A 23617-nucleotide genomic window follows, 5' to 3' on the forward strand; every position below is an offset into this window, starting at 1 on the left:
AGGAAGAGCTATGGATGTCACCTATCTGGACTTATGTAAGGCCTTTGATATGGTTCCCCACAACATTCTTGCTGCTAAACTAGAAACATATGGGTTTGACAGATGGACTGTTAGAAGGGTAAGAAATTGTCTGTATGGCTGCATCCAAAGAGTTACACTCAATGCCTCAATGTTGGAGTGGAAACCAGTAACGAGTGGTGCCCCTCAAGCACCCATATTGGAACCAGTACTACTTATTTTCATGGATGACACAGCCAGTGGGTTTGAGTGCACTCTCAGCAAGTTTGCAGACGATACTAAACTGAGTGGTGCAGTTCATTTGCTGGAGGCTTCCCTGTAATATGCCATTCAGAGGGACCTTGAGAGGCTTAAGAAGTGGGCCCACGTGAACCTCATGAAGTTCAATAAGGCCAAGCGCAAGGCCCAGCACCTGGGTTGGGGCAATCTCCAGTATCAATGTAGACTGGGGGATGAATGGATTGAGAGCAGCCCTGTAGAGACAGACTTGGGGATGCTGGTAGATGAAAAATTGGATATGAGCCATCAATGCGTGCTTGCAGCCCAGAGAGCTAATTGTATCCTGGACTGCATAACAAGAAGCATAGCCAGCAGGTTCAGGGAGGTGATTCTCCTCCTTTACTTCGCTCTCATGAGACCACACCTGGCGTACTGTGTCCAGCTCTGTGGCCTCCAGTATATGAAAGACACAGAAATGTTAGAGCGGGTCCACAGGAGAGCTATGAAACACTGGAACACTTCTCCTATGAAGAAAGGCTAAGAAAGTTGGGGTTGTTCATTCTGGAGAAGGGAAGGCTCAAGGAAGACCTCATTGTGTCTTTTCAATATATAAAGGATGCTTACACAAAATATGGAGAGAGACTTTTTACCAAGGCCTGCAGTGACAGGACAAGGGGCCACAGTTTTAAACTGAAAGAGAATAGGTTCAGATTGGAGATAAAAAGAGGAATGTTTTTGTTTTTTTTTTTTTTTTTTTTTTTTTTTTACAATGAGGGTGGTAAGACACTGGAACAGATTACCCAGAGAAGTTCTGAATGTCCCATCATTGCAAGTTTTCAAGACAAGGCTGGATGGGGCTTTGAGCAACCTGATCTAATGAAAGATGTCCCTGCCCATGGCAGCAGGGTTGGACTAGATGATCTTTCAAGGTCCTTCCAACCTAAACCATTCTATGATTCTATGATTTTATGTATTTTAGTGCAGTTGATTGAATAGAAGCTCCTAATGCTCCTACCTGTTTTGTTTGGATCTTAAAACTATTCTGGTATACTCTTACCTACTTTCTCAACATACTAGACACAGATAACCTTAAAGGGCTGTCATTCCAAGCATGATGGGCAGCTGATAACTAAAAGATTAGTGTTCATTCTTCTTTAAATCTTTAAAACTAGGTATCTTCATTTTCAATTTTGTCATGAAGTCTGTAGACAGAACTGATTCTAAACTCTATCTAACTAAATTGCTAATAAAAGGAATCTCATTATAAATAAGCTCATGTTTTCATAACTAGATTAAAGTTAAGACACTAAATTTGAATCTTCAAGCAAGGATATGGATACATTGCTCTAATTAGGGGAGAAACAAGCTAGAGGTATCATCTCTCCTTTTTATAGCTTCACTTTTAATGTTTTGAAAAGCTCAAAAAACCAGACAGGATGGGTATGCAAGTGGGCGTGCTATAAAAAGATTCCACAGGAGAGCTACAGTAACTGATACAACTAAGAAGAAGTCTTATTAGTGGACAAATTGAAATAAAGTTACAGAAAAGGAACACAGACAACTTACTGTTAATTAGTGAGTGACATAATAGAGGAAGAAGCCAAGTTCAACATAAAAGTCTGATAGTGTCCAATTATGAATTATGGTTTTGCCATACAATAGATCTTTCACCCTCCATGGCCTTTAAAAGACAGTTTTACCACTAATATTAGGTAGACACTAAAGTTTCTAGAAATATTTTTAGGAAGTTAGGATGAGGAAGGAGCTTTTCCCACAGATTAATACTGATCAGTAAGGAGTCTGCGTGCAACGTGTAACTGAAGCCCAAGCATTTTGCTGCGAGAGGTAATCAGCTTTTCCATGACACAATAATGAAATACAATGCTGTAAATGCTAAAAATACAATACTATATCACAAGAATATAAAATATAAACATAATTTAAAATATTTTTTTAAAATATTTTTTCTAAAATATAATTATGGGAGATGTTAACACCAAGTCAAGAACAAACCTTAAAAGCCATTGTGAATAATGACAGAGTATCCAGAATTGTAAGGCAAACTTCAGTGGCAATATTTGCTTCAAGTAAAGACTGGTGAAGAACATCTGCATCTGAATGGCCATAGCCTACAGAAATTCCAAATGAAGTGTAAGTGCTGGATATACTCATTTAAGTGTTTCTCATTTCCAAAAGACTTGCTGAACTAGGAAAAGATTAACAAGTAAAGAGCCTGACAGAAGTTAGTATTCGATACATAAAAATAATTCATATGCTTTTAAATATTTTTCAAATATATGCATATAATTATTCTAATATAATTTGCATAATAAAATATATTAAGTACAAATGTCAACAGAAGCATTAAACAGCAGTTAAAACAATAAATGTCTGATGTTTCATATATATGTGTATGTATGTATACACACGTGTATGTGTATGTACACAGTTATATATATACACATATATATTCTTAAAATAACTGCTGCAGTAGGATGGAGCTGAAAATATGTATCGGTAATTTAGCGCTGTTATAATAATCTCAAAGTCAATCATAAGTCAACCATTATAAAAATACAAAACACTAACTGTTGAAGGAACACAATCATGTACTTACATGCAGCTAAAGACCCAAGTAATTAACCCTGCTCTGTAGCAATACCATGCAATAACTCCATATTTATTCAAAATATTTTATCGCTTCTAGCCCCATAGTGTATTTAAATAATTTTAAAAACATATCCTGCTTCAGGACTGGTTATAATATGTTGTTTACGTTCCCTAACGTTGATCTTTAAGAACCAGATTGACAGATGTACCCTGGTTGCTTTATAAAAATTTGGTCTGGATCATGTTTATATGCTAGATTTACAGACAACTTAACATCACTAAATCAATGACAAGCATGACAAACTTGTTGAGACCAAGAAAAGAACAGAAGAAATGGCATATTCTTTTGTAATAATGCCTGGCCACTTCTTTCTGCACTTTCTTGCCTCCCTGGCTGAACTAGGCACCCATACCCATAACCTGCACTTTCTTTGGATTTATACAATGTTTCTGTTAGGAAGAATACATGTCTTTCCTATCATCTTTTGCATTCTCCCTGCCTCCACCTCTTCCTCCTCCCATTTATTTTGTTTGTGGTTTCAATTCAATAAAGCCTTCACCTCTAATGACGGAAAGCAACAACTGGCATTTGGAAGTAAGCTTTAGCACAACAGCCATTTGCCAAATATTTTTTCTTCTAGTAAAAGTGTTCTTTTCCTTAAAGAAATTCAAAGAAATTTTTTTTTTTTTTTAATAGCAATCACCTTTGGGTGATTCCTTAAATCAGGAATTTTTTTCACCAGAATCATTTTTTCCACCAGAAATCCTTAAATTAGCCCATAGTTTCAATAATGTTGAAGATACCAAGAGATGATGACTATTTTGAGAACTGCATTAAGGACAGGGGAAATATTCTTTAAAGAAGAATACACATGCTAAAAAACTATGCTTGTTTCAATTTTCTATTATTTTGGAGAAGCTAATGTTGTATTCTTCATGTCTAACTAACATACTGGATTCTATTTTTCATGTGTAACTTAAAAAGAAACTATGGAACTACAATTACCACGTGTAATATGGACATCTGCCTGGACACGCACACAAACACGCACCCATACATTCACACTGCTGCAGAGTAATTGGATTTAAAACCATCTAAGAACAATGAAAATGGAATAATCTCTAATGACAATGATCATATCCTGCTACTACAGATCAGGGTATATCTCCTGGATTTCAGTATGTTTGCATGTCACTATCCTACTGAACGTCCTCCTCTCCTCCAGCCACAACAATACACATATAAATCTAAATTCTAGTAGTTGTATTGAGATGCTTTAGAAATTTGAACAAAAGGCCTTCTTTCATACTTAAGCAGAAAAGTATACTGAAATTCCTCAGAGATGTGAAATATCACTTACAGCATTACTTCAGTTCTATTTCTTGCTTAAATGATTAGAAAGGGAGAAATTAAGTTTATTGTTTAGATTTATAGACAACTATCTTGCCAAAGAATCATAATTTTAGAAACAAGTAAAGTAACTATTTCCACAGATACATCTTTCCTGTATGTATACCATACAGGATACCTAAAAAATTTATTCAAGTTCTGAAAACTACTTTGGATACACAATACAGGCAGACTAAATAAAAACAACAACTAAATAAACAACAATGACAACTAAATAAAAAACAACAACAAGACCAAAGATGTAAAAATCAATTTCACGGTTGACACAGTTTTTAGAGCAACATATTTTTACTTTGCAAAACCTCGGTCAATACAAGGTGTAATATCCTGATATTCATTAAATGTCCAAAATTAAAAAAGAAAGCTATTATCACTTTACGCAAAGTTATCTGAATGAGACACCTTCTTTCATAGTTTCCTTCAGATGGAAAAGAACAGAAAGTTTCTTTTTACATAAGCATGCGTTTATTAAAATCTTTCAGCTCACTGTTTCCTAAAAATCAGTAAATTCTGCCAAATTCTGGAAGTATGAAATATCTTTGCGCTGGGTCCAGAAACAGCTGCGTTATTTATTTCCCAGGCATGTTTTTTTAAATTAGTCTTTATCTACAAAGTATTTTACCTTACTGTATGTATAGTCACATAGTGTAAAAGCTCTTTTTGTATATCAAAAAACATCTAGAAATTTTTGTGATACAGTAGTAGCAGATTGATCACAAGAAAAAAATGTAATTTGTACAGCTACATAATTTTCTGACATTTTTAAAATCAAAGAATTGCATTTCTTATATTTAAACAGGCATGAGAACGCATCTGTAAATAGGGAGGTTTGGTGGGATTATTTTTTTTTTTAGTTTTCCACTAGACTATGTGGTAAGTCTTGTGCAATTAGGTTAACTTGCTTTGTATTATAGATAACGAGCTAAAAGATTTTAAAGGACAGTTAGATTTGCTTTGGGAAATAGAAGGATGAACAGAGTGAACATACAGTTGACTCAAATAATTGCTTTACTGCACACAATTCTTTTCTGTACCAGTGTTGCATTTTACTGGATTAGTCAATCAGTTTCATTGGTTTTTGGAGATGAAAACTGAAAAACAGTGCTTCAGAGAACTTTACATACAGTATATTTTGCAATTTAAGAGCAGCATGTTTAAAAAGATAGGCCAGAAGCAGATTTAGTTTTCAATACAGCAGTCTTACACAAACTGACTTCAACCTGATTTAGTCTTACCATTGTCTACAGAAATTCCAAGAATACTTGATATCTTTCTCACACTGAAAACAGAAAAATCACTTCATTATTGGACGCTTTTTCACTTCCAGACAAACCAAATCATGGGCTTCACAATCTCTGTAGAAATTCTAAGAAATTTATTTCTCCTTAGGGGATGTCAAAACATGGAGATATGGTCAAAGTGCATATTTTTACTTTTAGACTAATAATTTATAAGACCAAGTAGGGAAAAAAAATAACGCTTAATAAAGCAAATAGAAAAAATAAGTAAATTTTGTAACTATATGCAGCACAAAGTTGAAGGGCATCTAATTTTATAATTTTAAAATACGCTGTAGTTAACCATGCTCCATGTTATGGCATCAGCCAGCGTCGATTGTTCTATCACAAAGCAGGGAACAGACCATCGACTGATTCCAGCTATTCTTTTGACCTAGAACAATAAAAGTTATTGAAACGCACTGGTGTGGCTCTGGGTCCTGCCTCTGGTGTTGTGGTACTGGTTGAGGATGATGAATGTTATCATGTCATGAGACTTACTGTGGTTAAAAGTGAGAGAGTTATCCAGGCTGCTCAGCTGCTGCAATCTGGCATGCATCATTCCTGTTCTGTTACGGGAAACAGGCAATGTCTGAGATTTTCGATCATGAACTATGGATCCCAACCCCTCCTGGTTCCTGCAAGATGGGTGAAATGGGATAGAAGCAAAAGTTAGACATGTCAAACTGCAGCAAGACAGGAAGTGTTAGTTAAGCACAAGAAGTTTTATAGAAAGAATTATAATGCAACCTATTTACTGTTTTATTTATAAAACAAAAATAGGTAGCTTAAAAAAAAAAAAAGCATCACAGCAAACTCTTTCTTAAAACCTCAAAGCATGAAAGCAAAAGCACACAAGCAGTTGCTCCTGAAGTGCTAAATTTACTTCAGAGCTTTTGAAAAATAAAAATATTTGAGAACATAAATATTCTGAAAATATTCAGAACTCAAAACCAAATCCTCTAGCTTGATTGTAAAAATTTTAGAAAAAAGTTAGAAAGACACACGGTGGTAAAATTAGAAAGCATACATGCAACAGGAGAGCAGGAATTAATTGAGGTATTATCATATATATCTTACCCAAGCAGGAAGGGAGAAGAGCCATATACTTTGTTAAACTTGCAGCAATTAAGTCAAGAAAACAGAAAAGTGATCTGTGTTAGCAATCAGTACAGGCTAACTTCCTATTGTGTACCACCACCAGAGCTGATGAAAAACGAAAACCAGTGCTTGAATTACAGAATTCCCTGTTCCCTTTCATTCTGTCCTTTGTGTATTTTAAGAGTACGTGCATTGATTGTGATATACTTCAGTGTGATGACCATGTGAAAAGACTAGAAAGCTACATTAACTGGGAAAATTCAGTACCTCTGCAGAACACCAGATGATTTCCATAGCTTAACAATTTTAGTGTTAACATGCAGTACACAGACTAGGTGATCAGTAAAAAAAAAAAAAAGAAAGCGTAGTAGTCTTCTCTACAAACCAGTCAAACAAATTAGTTTGAAGAATTTTTACAAAAAGCCTGAAAATTAGAATACTGTAAATCCAGAGTTTGATGTACATTTAAACACAAAGTTTACAATCAAAACCTTAAGAGAGTCAGATTTATTTTGGCCTTTGATTTTTTTTTTTAGGGTATGCAAACAGAGATGAGATTTTTTTTTCTGAAAATTCTCCAAAGAGATAGTCATTTGTTGTTTGTAGAAAAAGATTCACCTATCATTAAATCTAAATCAAAACCCAAAAAGCTAACATTTTAGTTAGAATGCTTTACCACCCAAAGTCAGCAACAACTTTCTCTCTAAGTTCAAGAGGGCCAGAATTTCAACCCCACAAGTTTAATTATAACAGTATTACTATGTTAACCACAGTGTAAAGCCTAAACAAGTTGCTATATTTTACTCTATTAAAAAACTACTTTGCATTAAAACCCACATTAATGCAAAGATATTCAAATAATTTAGTACATGTTTCTGATTCCCACAGATTTTCTCCTAAACAGGCTTCAATGGGAACATAAAGGTATCTAATGCATGTTCTAATGTACATTAGATGATGTAACATCTAACGATCTAACAGACTTCAAATCAAAAAACAGCAGCCTTGGAATGTTCACTACTCACCTTTCAGTAAAAACACTATATATAAAATTTCTAAAATATTTCAACAAATATGATTCTACGGCCAAGTGAATAAACAAAACAATTAAATCATAAAATTTCTTCCCTAAAGACATTATTTCCAGGAGAAAAATACTGTAAAAGATAGCATTTAAGGGGTGGATTTTATAGTGATTGATAATAAACACAACACACACACACCATTCTTAAACAGATACCAGACTTTCAGACAGGATACAGATTTGTTAATATAGTAACCAGTTACTTACTTTGAACTGTTACGTATCATTTCACGATAATTCTTATATTCATGCAATTTATTTGTAATAGAGATTCAAGGCATATTGTGCAGGCTATTACTCTTAGTGAATAAGACACCAAAATTTAAATTCCACACAGTACCTGGCTATGTATCGTTTTCCCATGTACTGGAACTGATGTAAGCATACTCTGCAGAGAACACATAAGTCAGAGAAGCAACACTTAAAACAATCTCTTCTAGATTTATTTACATTGGAATTATTAAATTATTATTTTGTTTAACTTTAAACTCTTACATCATAAAGCTTCTTTATTTCTCCCACCCTTAAAGTTAAAGTTGAAAGTAAAACCTAATTTGCCAGGTGCCTCTGCTTGTCTTCACAACTGGTAAGTACACAACACTGATGACTAATAAACTAGAAGTCACACTTTCAAACCAAGAAAAATGGTGTGAACAGAGGGTGTAATAATGATTTTATTTGACTCTTTTCCCACTGTAAGTAATTATCCTAATAATTTAGAACATGTAATGCAACTTCTCTTGCCTCTTGAGAAGAATATTCTGAAAGTTCTTCTTTAAAGTGTAAATCCAAACTGAAAGGCGGTTTTCAGTCTTGTCTTTTCCATGTACCAGTTGTGAATGAGGGAGAAGACTGGCAAACAGCCTCTTCAACTCAGCTCCATTTTGTACTCAGACCTTAAGTAGATTAGCTGTCTCCAAACTGTGGAGTCAGAATGGCGTTTGCCTCCTCCAAACTTGTCACTCTATTTGCAAACAAACCTCAGTTCCCCTTTCTGATACATTCTTGTCTCTAGATTCTAAGTTTTTCAGAAAAAGTTCTTTGCATGGTGAGTACCTACCTACCAGAAACACTGTCTTACTGCGGTAATGAGAAACTACTGTAATGACCTGTATTAATAAAAATCATCATCAAAACAAACATTATTTGCATTGGCAAAATAGTCCTAGAATTAGAAGAGGTAGACTTTTATGAGCCTTGTTCCTGCTGTAGTTTAAGGAACTGTAATATTATCCACTACACTAATGAGATGGAAATTTTATTCTGTATTCTGTATACTGCTATTGTGATGGAAATCTTCTTTGATAATTAGTAATTTGAGATTACTGATTTGATCACAAACCAATCCTAACCGGCTCTTAAATAAGAAGTATCTAATGTCAAAATGCAGTTCACCACTGATTCTGGCCAGTTTATACCTCACGCTTCAGAGAGTCTACTAAGTAGGCTCATTTACTTGTTCAGTTCTGTCTCTGATACACTCAGTATCACGACAGAGGTACTCAAATGAAGAGTTAAAACACTATCTACAATATATTCCTAAAATAGACCTTGAGTAACACATTCCATAACACAATTAATGACTGATATTATATTGATTGAGCCTCTACTACAGAAACAAAGGAAAGCAGTCCAGTGAAACAAGCAAGGCAAGCAGGTGGCCTCTGTGGTGCACCACTTCAATCAAACAGCATCTTCTTCACTTTTTATTAATGTATCAGTCAATTTTCACGAACAAAGTGTGCACAGGGATGGAGTGTAGCCATTGATAACAAATACTGGATTCATCCTATATCTTTTCCCTTACAGAATGGCAGAAGACACAAGAGGAACGCTCGGAGGATGGTTCATATCCCTTTGTTTCTGAAGTTATGCAATTCAATCAATTTTGATATGCACCCATGTAATTTCAGCAGCTCATGTTACAAGATGCATTTTAATGCAGACAGGTAACAATACAGGTGGCTCCTCTTCCACGACCATAGCAATATTCTGAGCACCACTCACTGTTTAGGAACTTCCCGAGATCACTTCTGTGTAGCCTAATTCCAGAAACTATCATGGAATTGGACAGACATGCAATTTATGCACATCAGGTTAAGGACTTCTAAACAGATCAAGATGGGATTATTTTTTCAAATAAATAAAAACAAACATATACACACACTTACATCCACACTCATGTTTTTAACAGGATAGCTAAACATATGATTTTAAGACCAGCTCAACAAAAATCTTACTCTGTGATCGTGAAAAAGTCCATGAGTTCAGATTTTGTAGCTTTGTTCCAATACGTAAACAATGCATCTAGGAAAAGGAAAAATATTAAAAACAAGACAAAAGACAGCAAACACAAAAATATTAAGAGTTAACATCAGTTCTTAGTTTTCAGATAATGAGGATTCAGAGAATCTAAAAATGGCTTGTGGGGTACAGATAATTATTACTATTTAAAGTTTTCCTTCAAGCTGATTATACGAATGCACATATCAATTCTCCAAATGATTTTCTACAGTAAGCTTTTAATTAATCCATAATATTCCCATACAATTTTGTATTTTAAATAGTAATAATTATGTAAGTCAGTAGTGAACACAGTGTTCTAAAAATATAAGACTTCAGAATACTTTGGATTGTTAGTCCTATAACCTGCTTCTTTATAGATTGGGTCTCAACAGTTTTTAAATTGAAATTTATGATGTCTTCTTTTTAATTTACAATGCTTTACTATGGATACATTTTTCAGCACAGGTTTCAGATTTTCTTTATTTGCACTGATTTAAAAAATGGCTATATATATTTTATAAAGCTTGTAGTTACCTAGCCAAGTCTTTGGTGTCTTGCCAAAAATGTCCAAAATTAGCTAACAAATCCAAAATTATTACAAAGATGTGTGGCAGAGTTTATTTGACACTTGTTCTTCTCCAGGTGAATTGAGACCAAAAAATCCCCACTGTGCTTATGTAAGTTTTAACGTGAATTTTCTAGAGATTACAACTAATTTTTACACGTTTCAAGGTGTAAAATAATGAAAAAGATTTTGAGTTTTACTATTCTTCTTAATTAAAATACATAAAATAGTATTGATGTAGTTACATTAAAATCTAACAGTGTGACCGTATAATGAATACTTATTAACCTTTCAATTCTTATTCTTAAGTGGTGCAATCAATTAGAGTCCAGGTTTACTACATAAACGTGATCTTTAGAAATTAACATCTAAATAGGCAGAAGAAAAAAAATTAACTACTTTTGATATGTTTAGCACAAACCAAAAAATTCAATGTTTTTACCAAAAGGGACTTGCCCTCTATTTTAAATATTGATCAAGGATAGGGATGATTCTGAGTTGTATGATCCTAGTAAAAACTTAAGATTTGTCATTCATCCAGTATTTCTATACCTCCACAACCTTCTCCAGGATAACATGACTCATTCAAAAATTCAATGGATCATCTCACAAACATCCCTAGAGAATGAAGAAGCATTAATATCCCCATTCCAGCCATTGAAATAAACACAGAGATCAAATCATTTGGTTCCTTGTCATATAGGAAGTTCTGCAGAATGGGGGAATGGACTAGCCGGAGACTTTTCTACTGATCAATGAACTATTCTTCACCTCTGTTTCCCAAACCGGACTGTACAACCACACACAAATACTCACTTTCTTACCAAGTCCTTTAGTTAGCCTCAAACTTCGAAGGAATAATGACTATTTAATGCTTGCAAGGTTTCAGTCAGAGTTTAATTTGATCAATCACACATACTTATAAAACACAGCACAACGTGGTACTTACACCTAAAATACTCAGCTGATTTTGAAAAGGCATTAAAATCACAGGCATAACTCCAAAACATGATTTTGAATTTATGAAGAATAGGTGGCACTACCTACCTTCTGACATACTTCTTAAAATATGAAGGAAACACATAAGCAGGCTTTTGATCTCTGCTTGGTCAAGTTTGTCATATCGAACTACAGAACTTCCTAAAGTGCTGCTCTGTTGGTTCTGAAAAGAAAACAGACATATTTGGGCTGAAGGCTGATTTAAACTGATAATAAACTAAAACGTTTTAAATTGCCTTATTAATTCCTGCAACAGAAAAAGGATCTCAGAACAGAGACAAAAATGTTTCATGTAGAGACAGGTCACTAAAACACACATTATACACATGAAGTATACCAATTTAAGCCTCTTCACCTTTGTTTATTTTTATGTTCTCCTTTGTATGATTTTTTTCCCCCCAGAAGGAGGAGTAAGAAGAAAAATTACCTAACAGTGATTATTAATCCAGTTAATTATACACCAATACCCACACCGTAGAAGTCAGGCATGCCCCTTCTGCTTACATGAAATACTTTAAAAATAAATGCTACTGTTAGGTGATACATATATGCTGCTTTGCTTTTGAAGAGACTTTACGCTGAACTGTAGACAGACCTGCCTCTACAAAATTCTTTCCATTTAAAGGTGCAAGAACCTCAAGGAAAACATACACGAATGGCAAGAATACGTGTTCTGGAAGATTACCTACTGATAAATAACTTGGCCTTGCCTGGGGGGGGGAGGGGCGGGAGGGGGAGGGAAGTCTTTCTTCCTGTTCATTTGTTTATACAAAATTCCTGCTCTTGTGGGAATTTAATCAGCAATGCTCAATATTAGAGTCTGTTCAAAAAGAAAAAAAAAAATAACTGATCTTTCAAATTGTGTACCAGAAAAGGAAAAAATAAAACTGTGAGAATATATAAATTGAACCTTAGGCAAAGACCTATCTGTAAAAGAACAATTTCCACACAATCAAGTGTTACAAAATCCTCAGTCTGAGGATTTAAATGTTTGTCTAAAGGATATATTATGCCCTTTTCAGTGCCTAATTCTCACATCCAACATGAGGCCATTATGCAAATAGAAAATGAAACAGACATTTAATAAGTTTGCTGGAAAGTCAAGAGTCCGGTACAATTGACCTGTGAACTCTAGTTTCTACAAGAAAGTTGGAACATCTTGGCTCCATGACCTTTTTAAGAACACATACCAGTGTTGAAAGAAATCCTTCATATCAAAATCAGAAAAAAAATTAAAATAATAAAAACATAGACTCAAGGGAGAAAAGCACTTGGTTTCACAAACCAAGCAAGAAGTGCCAATACCTCAAGGGTAGAACAACCCTTCCAGGAATGCTCGTCACTAAAAGCAGGAGACATGCTAATCCATGAGGGAACATTTCACAGCACACACATCAATCGACTGCTGAGCCCTTTAACACATTTTGTGTAAAAAGGAACAAATTGCTGTCCTAAAACAATCTGTGTAAATCTGTCACATACTAGTCATTCAATGGATGCGCAGTGAAACTGAATGTGAAACTATGATTAATACTAGCCAAAAGTTACTGTAATTTAGGAGCAAATGGACACCTATATAAGCTTGATTATTGCAGATTGTAAAGACCTCACAAACTGTTTATCTTTGAACTCCCTCTGGTGAACAATGAGGTGCTACTCTACAGCTTTATGGATACTGAAATAGAGCAGGCAATTAATGGGTGTCAGAGAAGAAAAAGAATTCGAGTTTCCTAGACTTTCAGATACTGTCCAGAGCACTAGATAATATTCCCTCTAAAATAGCTGAACGTGTACATAGATAAAACTAGGACTATAGCTACTCACAAGCTTAATTTAAAATCATGCCAATAACCTGTAAAGTATTCACATATTAAAATAGAAACTGATATACTTCCAGCCAATTCTGATTCCACAAGTATAGTTCTACAGGTTATTCTGAAAGAAAATTAGAACAAAAACATGGCTCTTCAGTAATGATATGAAGCAATGAGCAAAAATTCGAAGATAACGTGCATGGAACAACTGATCTACTAGAAAGAAAGTTTGGAAAGCAATGAATAAGAAGCCAGGATTAAGTATTATTCAGGGAAAATATTAACACACATGCAAAACATAAATCCTGTATTACCTAAACTGGCAGACCAGAGTAGAATTTTCAAAGGATGTTGACTCCTCTGAAAACCCTTTTACTTGGTAAAAACACTACACATTAGTAATTAACAACATGACAACTAAGTAATAGATGACAGCATTGCCATTTAGCAACAGTGTATGCACAAGATATTTATTTATTTACTTCATCAATGTCGAAGAAGATTCGTTAGTTCTATATATATTAAAAGACCCTAAGACTCAAATTCTGCGAATATTTAAGCTGATCAGATTTTTATGCTTTAATCAAATCATGTACATGAACTAGTCCAGGTTTGGCATTTAATGGCGATTTACATGGATACATTGTACATATTTGGCTTGAGATTCAACTGTTGCAAAAAAGTGGCAAAACTACCGATCACACAGTTCACTCGGAAGCTTAACTATACCAAGCACAAAAACCAAATACTTCTTGTAACTGAAGAGAGAAAGCGGCATGCAAAACTTTCTCTGGCACAGCTGGAATTGTCAGAAGTGAAAAATCCATAGTAACACGGTTTTTCTTTGCAGGGTGAGAATTTTCTTCTTCTTCTCCATTAGGGCGCATCGCATGAGCAGAGTGCCTTCTGAGAAGCTTCTCTCTCTGCCACACGAAGGCATGTCAGAGTCAAGGGGAAAAAGTTAACACGTTGTGACTTGCACAACAAGATCTAAGAAAATGAAATGTGATCACTATCAACACAAGCTCTAGAAAGACATGACTGAATACCTTATAGTTACTGCAGCCAGAGCTCCTAATTTGTAACAGCTTTAAAGTGAAATGATTTATAAAAGTCAAACTAATATAAAAGAAATCACCTAGAGAAAGCACAGCAACTGTTTTTTTAACATTTAAAACATACTACGTATATTGTGTATAGGATGGAGTGAAGGTCTGCACAAAATCAAAAAAGCTGTCCTAACTAGAATTCAGTTCTCAAGTGAAATTCAATACACTTCACCTAGTGCCTTTATCTACCAAAGGAAAAAACAAAACCTCCTTGTTTATGTCTCTACATTGACAATCTTTTTCTATTTTCTACAAAACAGCTTAATAAATGCAATGCAAAAAGAGTTCATAAGATAATTACTTTGCAAAAGAAAAAAACTTATGTAAAATTCTGCTCTACATTTATTCTAGAAAGCTCATTCCCAATGGAGATTACAGAAGTTAACTCATGAGAATTAAGACGAATTTTTAGGAATATACTTTGTGTTCTCCGTTTTTTTTTGTTTGTTTGTTTGTTTTTTTTTTTTTTGTTACCTTGTCAAGGGAATTGCTCTTGTCACTTTGTCTTTCTGGGAGACTGTTTCCTGAGTCTGTACTTATAAGAGAGCCTCTTGAGTCAGCATTCCTCACGCTATTAATATTTGGAGTTGACGTGGTGTATGGGGAAGCTAAAAAAAAAAAAAAACAACAACCCAAAACAATACAAAAAATCACAAACAATACATACACTGAAAAAAGTCACTCCATAGATTAGTCAGACTTCTAAACCCACCATATATGTATATGTTTTTTAAGAAGGCAAATAATTCCATTTAGTTACTTTTAATGAAGACAAACTTGTTCTAGATTTTCAGGAAAGTATTTATGTACGTACATACACACAGACCTATGTAAAACTGCATACACACATGTAAAAACAGATGTAGCAGCACACACACACTTTCATGAAGAAGCATGTATCTCTCAAAAAATTCCCCTTCCCCATCCCATTTTTCATCTGGTTTTCATTTGTTTTTGGTTTTGTTTTTTTTTTTTTTTTTAATTGGCTGGTGACACATTACAGCAGACAACAACAAAAAAAACCACATTAAGACGACAGACAGAAGGATGCCCACAGGTGCGTGCAAGCAGCACTCCACTTGGAGAGGCTGTCTCTACCATCATGCGCGATCATGGATTATGGCACTCTTGCCGCAAGCGACTAAGGCTAGTCTTGTCTCCTATTTCTCTGCAGCAAGATAAGAATGATCACCTTCGAAAAAGCAGCTCTCTCCAGGAAACAGCTTTAGTTTCAAATAGAAAAGCAAAACAAAACCAAAAAAATCCCAAAAGAAAGATTTCATGTACAGACTGTGAATTCTGGCCCACGCTGAACAGCTAACTGCAGTAGGGTTCTGTTAATTACAGCAGCACTAACATTCAAGTATACATGCAGAGAGCAGCCAAAGTTGAACACAGAACAATTATTTCTGGTAACAAACGAAAAAGGAAAACGGTTCCTTTTTAAATTATTGTATTTTTTAAGTGCTTACCAATGCCAGAGATAACACCAAATAGATCTTTAGGAAGATTGTTATCCAATGTGTTTCCTGATTTTTGTGGTGTTACTAGCTGACTTGCAGTTGGCAAATTAAGTGCATCATCCTTTGCACTCTGTTCGGAAAAGAGAGGAAAATTAGATTATTGTGAATATGACATACTTTATCTTCGAGACCGGTATTTGTTATATATTTGTTTCTTAAATTTTAATTTCTATTAAATATGCTCAAAAGGAAGGAATGAGATGTTCGGCTATTTGCACAAACTTAAGATCCCTCAGGAAACATTGAAGAATTTAATATTCCATTGAATTTTAAACACTATAAAACAGATATTGCCCGAAGATCCAAATTACTTTTATTTCAAATACCCAAACATTTCTCTTGGTGGAAGGGTATCGTGAATTTCTTGATACCAAATGGAATACAGCAAGATACGGGCAAAAATAAAATACATTAATAATAAAATCTTCGATTCAAAAATTGTATGCAACTATGATATATCAATATACATCTTCACAAATTCCATTTGAATTCATTCTCCTGTAGCCCTCTTACACTAGAGCTGTTCCAAAAGCACACTCCTTTAAGGTTAAAATTTTTTCTCTAATTTCTAGAAAATTAAATTTTTTTTTTTTTTTTGTGGTCCATTTATTTCAGTGTTAGACTAAACTGGAAAATAAGATCTTTTTAAAAATCTATGACCAATATGCATTTTTTTTTCTGCTGAACAGCAATAGCAACTAACGTATCTGTTGGGATTTGAGTCAACATAACTATGTGTTAGATGTCGGGAGAGTATCCTCTTGCATAAAAATGAAGTACGTGCAAGTGCCTTCAATGCCAGAATCTATAAGAATAGAGGCAAACTGTTTATACAAACTAGCAGGCAGACTAAAGGGAAGTGTAATTTTTGAGTAAAAAACAGAGACAATTCAATGAAATCTCCTCTCACAAAAAATGTATCAAAACTGGTTAACAGATACAAAAAGGAAGGCCATTAAATTGTAGAAACAACTGATATTTTTTACTTGAAATACATTGTTCCTTCAGCTATTTTGGCTGCTTTTCTTAGAGCACTCAAAAAGATGCAGAAGGTCCAATCCTGTTTGGTGTGTAGTTTGTATTGAAACACAGACACATGCACCAGAGATATAGAAAAAGTGGATGTGACATGGCAGTATGATCACATGGCATTAGAATGATGCTGTGGCAATCTTTGTGACCTAGCATTCTCCAAAGACCTTCAGAGGTTCATGTAAAGATCAATAAAGGCACCGTAACCTGTATGTAGGACCAAATTAACCAATTATCATGTTAGGCGTAACTTAGCTGGACCAGACAAACTGCAGCCAAAATCATGAAGGTTAACTAAGCTTTTAATCTTACAGTTTCCCACTAGACTTTGAGGAACCTGGCCTAGTGGGAGGTGTCCCTGCCCATGGCAGGGGGGTTGGAACTACATGGATCCTTAAGGTCCCTTCCAACCCGAACCATTCTATGATTCTATCAAAAGCAAGGAGTACAAACTTGCAGAATTCTGAAGCTTATGAAACTCTGTTTGCCAGAAGTATGGCATTCCATATACATGTTACCAATAAATTATGAAAAAAATAATTCAGAATATCAAATAGAAATGGTCACTCACGTTGCTGGAAGGGTTAACAGGAAATGGAGACACATCTTTAACATTGATTCGCTGAACATTTTCTATGAGCAGTCCAAAGAGTGGCAAATACATAGTGGCTATTCTTGCTTGATGGCTCTAAATAGAGTTTAACAGTTCATTATCAAATTACAGATTTAATTTTTAATCATTAATTTTTTTTAATATTTTTAATATTTTTTAAGCTATTCACTCCTAAGTTACAAAAAAGGAGCATTTAATAAATATTTGCCAAGCCAGAGCCCCCATTCATAAGTTCATAAAAGGCAAAACGAGTGATCATCACTGCATTTAATTCTTATTTACAGAAGGTCAGTAAATTTTATTTACTGTTTCCACATAATGCAGAAAAAACCACTATATTAATGTGATTTTAGCTAAGACAAACCAAGTAAATAAATATTATGTTAGCTTGATAAATTAATGACATGTTCCATTAAAATTTTATGGCTTCTCCACAGCACAGCTGATGTTAAGAATTAAGTCAAGAAAATTAAAAATCACTCAAAAGCTTTCTTATACTCATTTGACAAATAATAGATGATGGAAGGAAAGCTGCGAAATATTACTAGTTAATGTTTAATGAAAATAAGAGCTTTAAAAACATTCGTAAAAATCTGATTACTTTAAGAATAACAGTTAGATTATACTGTGCTAAAATATAATAGACACATGTAACTATGTTAGAAGGTGCCTTGTGCTTTGATTTGGTAAAAATATGGGATTTACCAATTCATTTTGATATAATTTTCATACATATTTTTAATCACAGTCTGAACAGAAATAGCATTACTGCAAATTAACAAGTTTTTTGTGAAAGAAAAAAAAATTTTCTGTGTGTGTGCAAACTTAATATTTATTATTTTGTACTACTAGAATAGCAATACACTTACCCTGGAAGCATATCTGTCATCAAAAGAATGCTTTATCATCAAATTCTTGAGCACACTAATAGCAATCTGCCGCACGTCTCTGAACTCCTGTAATGCATTGCCCACCTCCCTCAGAAGCAGTCCCACTAAGAAGTGATTTTTACAGAACTCATCAGTTAATGAGTAGTCCAGGTGAAGGTCTGGAAGTAAAGTACAAGTTCTATGTAAGGAATGGTATAATTTAAGTCAATTTATCCATTAGCTTAAGGCTGAACTAAAATGTTTCCAACATTATTGACAAATTCATATATATTCATACATATGTAACATTTAATCATTAATATACCCCCAGCCCAATTCACTGCATAATGATGCATTTATTAAAAAGACAAGGATAACATATATTCAATCAACAGAACACAGATAAATCTAAATACGTTATTTTAAAAAGATACATATTTTAAATACTGCCCAATATTCAAAAGTGTTCCTATTAAATTTACTTGGACCAACATCTTACAACTCCAAATTCAAATTTTAAGTCTATATCGAGGCACTGAAACACTTACAGTGCGCAAAGGTTGTGCAAATTCTATCTTTCAGGAATTTAGTTGCATGGTAGAAGTATAATTTAATTTTTAGTCTGTGGTTCAGTCCTAGATTAGTAAATTTGAAGGAGACCAGCTACAAGAGCAGTTTCCCAGGGTCTACCCTACATAATACTACTCCATCAATGACCTGAAAGAGGAGAATTGAGTGCACCCTCATCAAGTTTGTGGATGGGGTACAGTCCATACGCTCAAGGGCAGGGCTGCATTTTAGAAGAATCTAGATTCTACAGGAACAGGTCGACAGAAAGGTCAATTAAATTCAACGAGGACAAATGCCAAATTGTGCACCTGGGATGGATGAACTTCCGGCAATGGTACCAGCTGTGGAATGACTAGATTGGGAGCAGCTCTGCTGAAAAACACCTAGGGGTCCAGGTGGACTGTAGCTTCAACAGGAATTAGCACGGCATCCTGGCAACAACGAAGGCTAACAGCATACTGGGATGTTATCAACAGGATCATTGCCAGTTTACCAAGGGAAGTATTTATTCCCCTTTACTTAGCACTTGTTAGACACGTGTGTAATACTGTGTGTAGTATTTGTGCCTTCCTAGTACAAGAAAGATCTTAACTTGATTGACTTCAGTGAAGGACCACCAAGGTAGGTAGAGGGCTGGAGCACATGCCCTATCAAGAGAAATTGAGGGAACTGAGCTTGTTTCACCTGGAGAAGGGAAGGCTTGAGGTGACCTGAGCAGGAGATTACTACAGACCTAATGAAGTTCCTTTTAACCTGAATGGGTATATGAAAAATGGAAAAGGAAAAAAAAAAAAAAAAAAAAAAGAGCACGCCAAACCTCACACTGCACACCTACCTACAGGAGTCCTGCAGGCTTGCACAGCTAGTGAATTAAAACCTAACTCATGAAAAAAAAGCAAACTTAATAATCATAGCAGGAAATGGAGGCAGAGTCAAGGATGTAGTTTACTATTTCTTTTAATGACTAGATACTTTGGATAGATTACCCTGCTACCTAAACTATTCCTTTAAGTTTAAATGAAAAGATTACAACTTTAGGCTTCTGTTTAACAACTTCAAGGTTTCCAACATCTCATCTGAAGTTACACAGTCTACACATCTAATAACAAAATGGTGACATCTAACAGACGTACCATACACTTCTTTGGAAGAATTTACCTTGATATCTCTGAACTCTGCCTTTTCCAAACGGCATTGGTAGATTCAGAGGTATGTAGTGCTCATGATTACAGACCACACGGAGAAATTCAAATTTGAATTCGAAAAGAGTCTGCAAAAGTAATTTTAAAGGACAAATTAAACAACTGATGCAGTGATTTGAGTAACACATTAAAACCATCTTTCTAACACAAAAGGGTGATTTCTCTCAGTCTTGCAGTATGAAGGATATAGACTTGTCAAAGTTCCATATGTCAGTATAAAATAATTCCAGCATAATTCATACTTGATAACTGGATATAATTCTATTTACTGTTCCCATTATCCAAAGTTTACTAGCACATTACGTATTGATGTAAGAAAAGTTCGGACCCACAGAAGAAATTCTTTGGACATCTGGTACATGCTTTCACCACTAGAGTAAATGTATACCAAAATTTATCAGATGTAAATTCCAACTTTGGCCACTCACATTCAGGCTTAAAATTTCTGCTTAGTGTTGCACCCCCACCCCCCACCACTTTCACAATACACACACTCTAGGGTGATAAAGTTGCCATCTTCCCTGAAGATGGGAATCAAAATATGAAAGGTGATTTGATGGGAAAAAAATGCTATAGGCACAGCACAGGGACTTTTAATGTAACTAGGAAGAAGTCTGAAGAATTAATGCAGGACTCTATCCACATGCATCAAGAAGAGGCAGCTCCTAAAAGTAGTTTTTTCAAAAACACTGAGTACCTTCGGATCTCCTGGGGCAAAGCAGCTGATGTAGTTATTGATTTGCTTGAAAACAAAGCCTCTATCCATAAAAGTAAAACACCTCTGGGGAAAATAAGCAAAACCAAGATAGTGATGATTTAGTACTGTCTCAGTGCTCAGTAATGATATTTCTGTATTTAACAAGTTTATTTTCCAAACACATTATTGATATTTCAGTTTGAATATAAAAAAAAAATAAAACAAACTAAATATATGTATACATATATGAATACCAAATTTTCCCTTAGAGTGCAGAATATAAGCAAATTGTAAATAAAAAGCAGTTTGAAGAGAAGAGCTATATCTTGACAGAAATGAAAATTACATGGCACTAGCAGCTTTATCCACCATTCTATTTCCCATCCTTTTTTCTCCCTACTGGATGTTATTGGCTGAAAAAGGAAAGACACTGAAAGTCTGTCTACATAAACAGCATGCAAATAAAACACCACTCAATGTATGAAGCTGTTATAGGATTAGAAGGCAACCTAGATAATATTTTTAAAGGAGAAAAAAAAAGAAAAATCAAAATACATTTTGGATAAAATATAGATTCATTTAAAAATTATCAAACTTTTGAACAGATGTCTTCTTGATTACAGAAGATGCAAATTATACTTCAATGCATTTTAACTTGGACATAGAATTATACTTAAAAAGCATGATGCTTATTCAATTTTATATGAGTGGGTTTTAACACTCTTTAAAATGCATGAAGCAGTATTACTGAAAAAGTAACCGCAGAGCCCAAGTCACTTGTGTACTTACTTTTATAAAGGCAGCAAGACTATGGTTTGCATTCTTTGAAGCCTCTGGATTGTCTCTGTACTTCTGAGTGATGTGTGGCATTAGCATATTAACAACTGTTTCAACTGCATGATGAAAGGAAGCGGAAAATCTCTGGTTTCGCAACAGCTAGAAACAAATTCAGACATAATATTTAATATAGTTTATAACACCAAAATATATCAGAAAACTTACTTTAGATAAGATATAGATAACCTGACAGGGAGAAGGGAGACAAAGAAAGCTTTCAAATTTTCTCGTTTGTCATTTAAAGCAACATTTTCTTTAAATTCAAGATCTTCCTGAACTTTCTAGACTGAGGGTGAAAAAAGAGCATTTGGTTAAAAGAAAAATATTACAACATGCACTAACATCTGTTATTAAAATTCAGGCAAGGCAGTCTTTGATGACAAAAACACATGTATAAAAGTTTGTAAGTGTAATGCATTAATAATTTTGTATACTACACTAAACTTGATGACAGAAGCCAAGAATAAAAGGGAATCTTTTAATTTTATCCATCTTCCTTTCCAAAGCAGACACCAGCTGGTTCACATACAGTAACTGCATTATCAGACTCCCTTTTCTATTTCGAAAAAATACCCAGTTTTTCCTGTTCTGCAACTAGCTTTTTAGTAACTCCTTTGCCTTTTTCCATTGTGGAAATTCTCATCCATGCTTCTTTCTTTCTCTTGCTCATCAGTGACTTCAAATCCCAGCTCTTCGAGGCTTCAAAATCTTACTCTCCATGTTTTTAAGTTTCCACAATCAGAATTTTTTCCTTTGCTTTTAGGTAGTTTGCCAGTTAACTTAAAAGATTTCCTCTGCGTTCACAATTTCCTGCTTTCCCCTCACCATCTATGCTATCTTCAATGATTTTGTTCATTCTGAACAGTATTGGTCAGTAAGTTCTCTTCAGCTTTTTGGCACTGCAGAGCCTCTTTTATTTCTCTACATCTTACAATCTTTAATAAAGATTCTGTCTTTTGTCTGAAGGGACTTAATGACAGGTGGTGTGAGGCTGAAGAAGTTGATGTTATCAAAAACTGTTTCAACTGTACAGTCATTATGTCTTTTCTTTCTGAAAACTGAAATCAAAACATCCAAGTGCTCTGAATACTTTGTTACTTAAGTAAGTTATTTTAACTATATTGAATGCAACATTCCTAGGCAGAACAAGTCATTGTCAAGGCCCTGCATAAATCAATGATTACACAATTTGCTCCCTTGGTGTTGGAATTCCAAAGTCTCTAGTTCTATTTTTTTTTTTAATAGATATTAAGGTTGAAAAAGATCCCTGAATAAATACCAACACCATTCGTTAATGAAATAACAATTAACAATTAAAAATTCTGTTGGTGGATATGCCATTCAGTGTCCTTGTAACTCAGCCTTTGTTGGACAGTAATTAAGTATTTTTAAAAATACTACAAAATTCCTGCTACAGAAATAATTTTGCTGCACCCATAAATGCACGTTTTTATCGGATCTCATAAGCAGGAAATATCTGAATTCATGTTCCATTTATTCCTTTACTCAGTAAGACAGAAAAAAGCTGGAAAAATAATTTATTTGATATCTAAGGGGTTTGTAAATCAAGAAGCGATGTTCAGGAATGAGGATACGTGCAAACAAGAGGTGAATTCTGCTCCTTTTTCTTTCATGTCACAGGGAAGATGACAACAAGGTTAGTTCTAAAAGCAGAAACATCTTTTTTAACATGAAATGTGGAGACAACAAAAATCTGTCATAAAAACTCACTCCAGTAGTTTATAAGCTATGAACCTTACATCATGTTATTGCAGGGGAGG

General features: G+C 34.5%; 1 protein-coding gene across 20 annotated transcripts in view; it reads right to left on the bottom strand.

Annotated features, from left to right (window-relative positions):
* The window catches only part of DOCK9 (dedicator of cytokinesis 9), a 128579-nt gene that overhangs the window by 23967 nt on the left and 80995 nt on the right, over positions 1 to 23617 (bottom strand). For 5 of the 20 annotated variants that reach the window (XM_063336868.1, XM_063336844.1, XM_063336898.1 and 2 more), the window contains exons 28-39: positions 21789 to 21935; positions 21000 to 21083; positions 20259 to 20370; positions 18531 to 18709; positions 17620 to 17736; positions 15966 to 16086; positions 14968 to 15101; positions 11619 to 11733; positions 9961 to 10027; positions 8061 to 8108; positions 5494 to 5537; positions 2251 to 2366 (exon numbers count right to left, since the gene is read on the bottom strand). In XM_063336868.1, the coding sequence (XP_063192938.1) occupies positions 2251 to 2366; positions 5494 to 5537; positions 8061 to 8108; positions 9961 to 10027; positions 11619 to 11733; positions 14968 to 15101; positions 15966 to 16086; positions 17620 to 17736; positions 18531 to 18709; positions 20259 to 20370; positions 21000 to 21083; positions 21789 to 21935 (1284 nt within the window). Of the gene's footprint in view, positions 1 to 2250; positions 2367 to 5493; positions 5538 to 6036; positions 6174 to 8060; positions 8109 to 9960; positions 10028 to 11618; positions 11734 to 14133; positions 14308 to 14433; positions 14473 to 14967; positions 15102 to 15965; positions 16087 to 17619; positions 17737 to 18530; positions 18710 to 20258; positions 20371 to 20999; positions 21084 to 21788; positions 21936 to 23617 lie in introns of all 20 variants that reach the window. The other 15 variants (XM_063336762.1, XM_063336753.1, XM_063336772.1 and 12 more) reach the window with 6 other exon arrangements.

Source organism: Chroicocephalus ridibundus, chromosome 1, assembly GCF_963924245.1.
Source record: "Chroicocephalus ridibundus chromosome 1, bChrRid1.1, whole genome shotgun sequence".
Classification (NCBI taxonomy): Eukaryota; Metazoa; Chordata; class Aves; order Charadriiformes; family Laridae; genus Chroicocephalus; species Chroicocephalus ridibundus.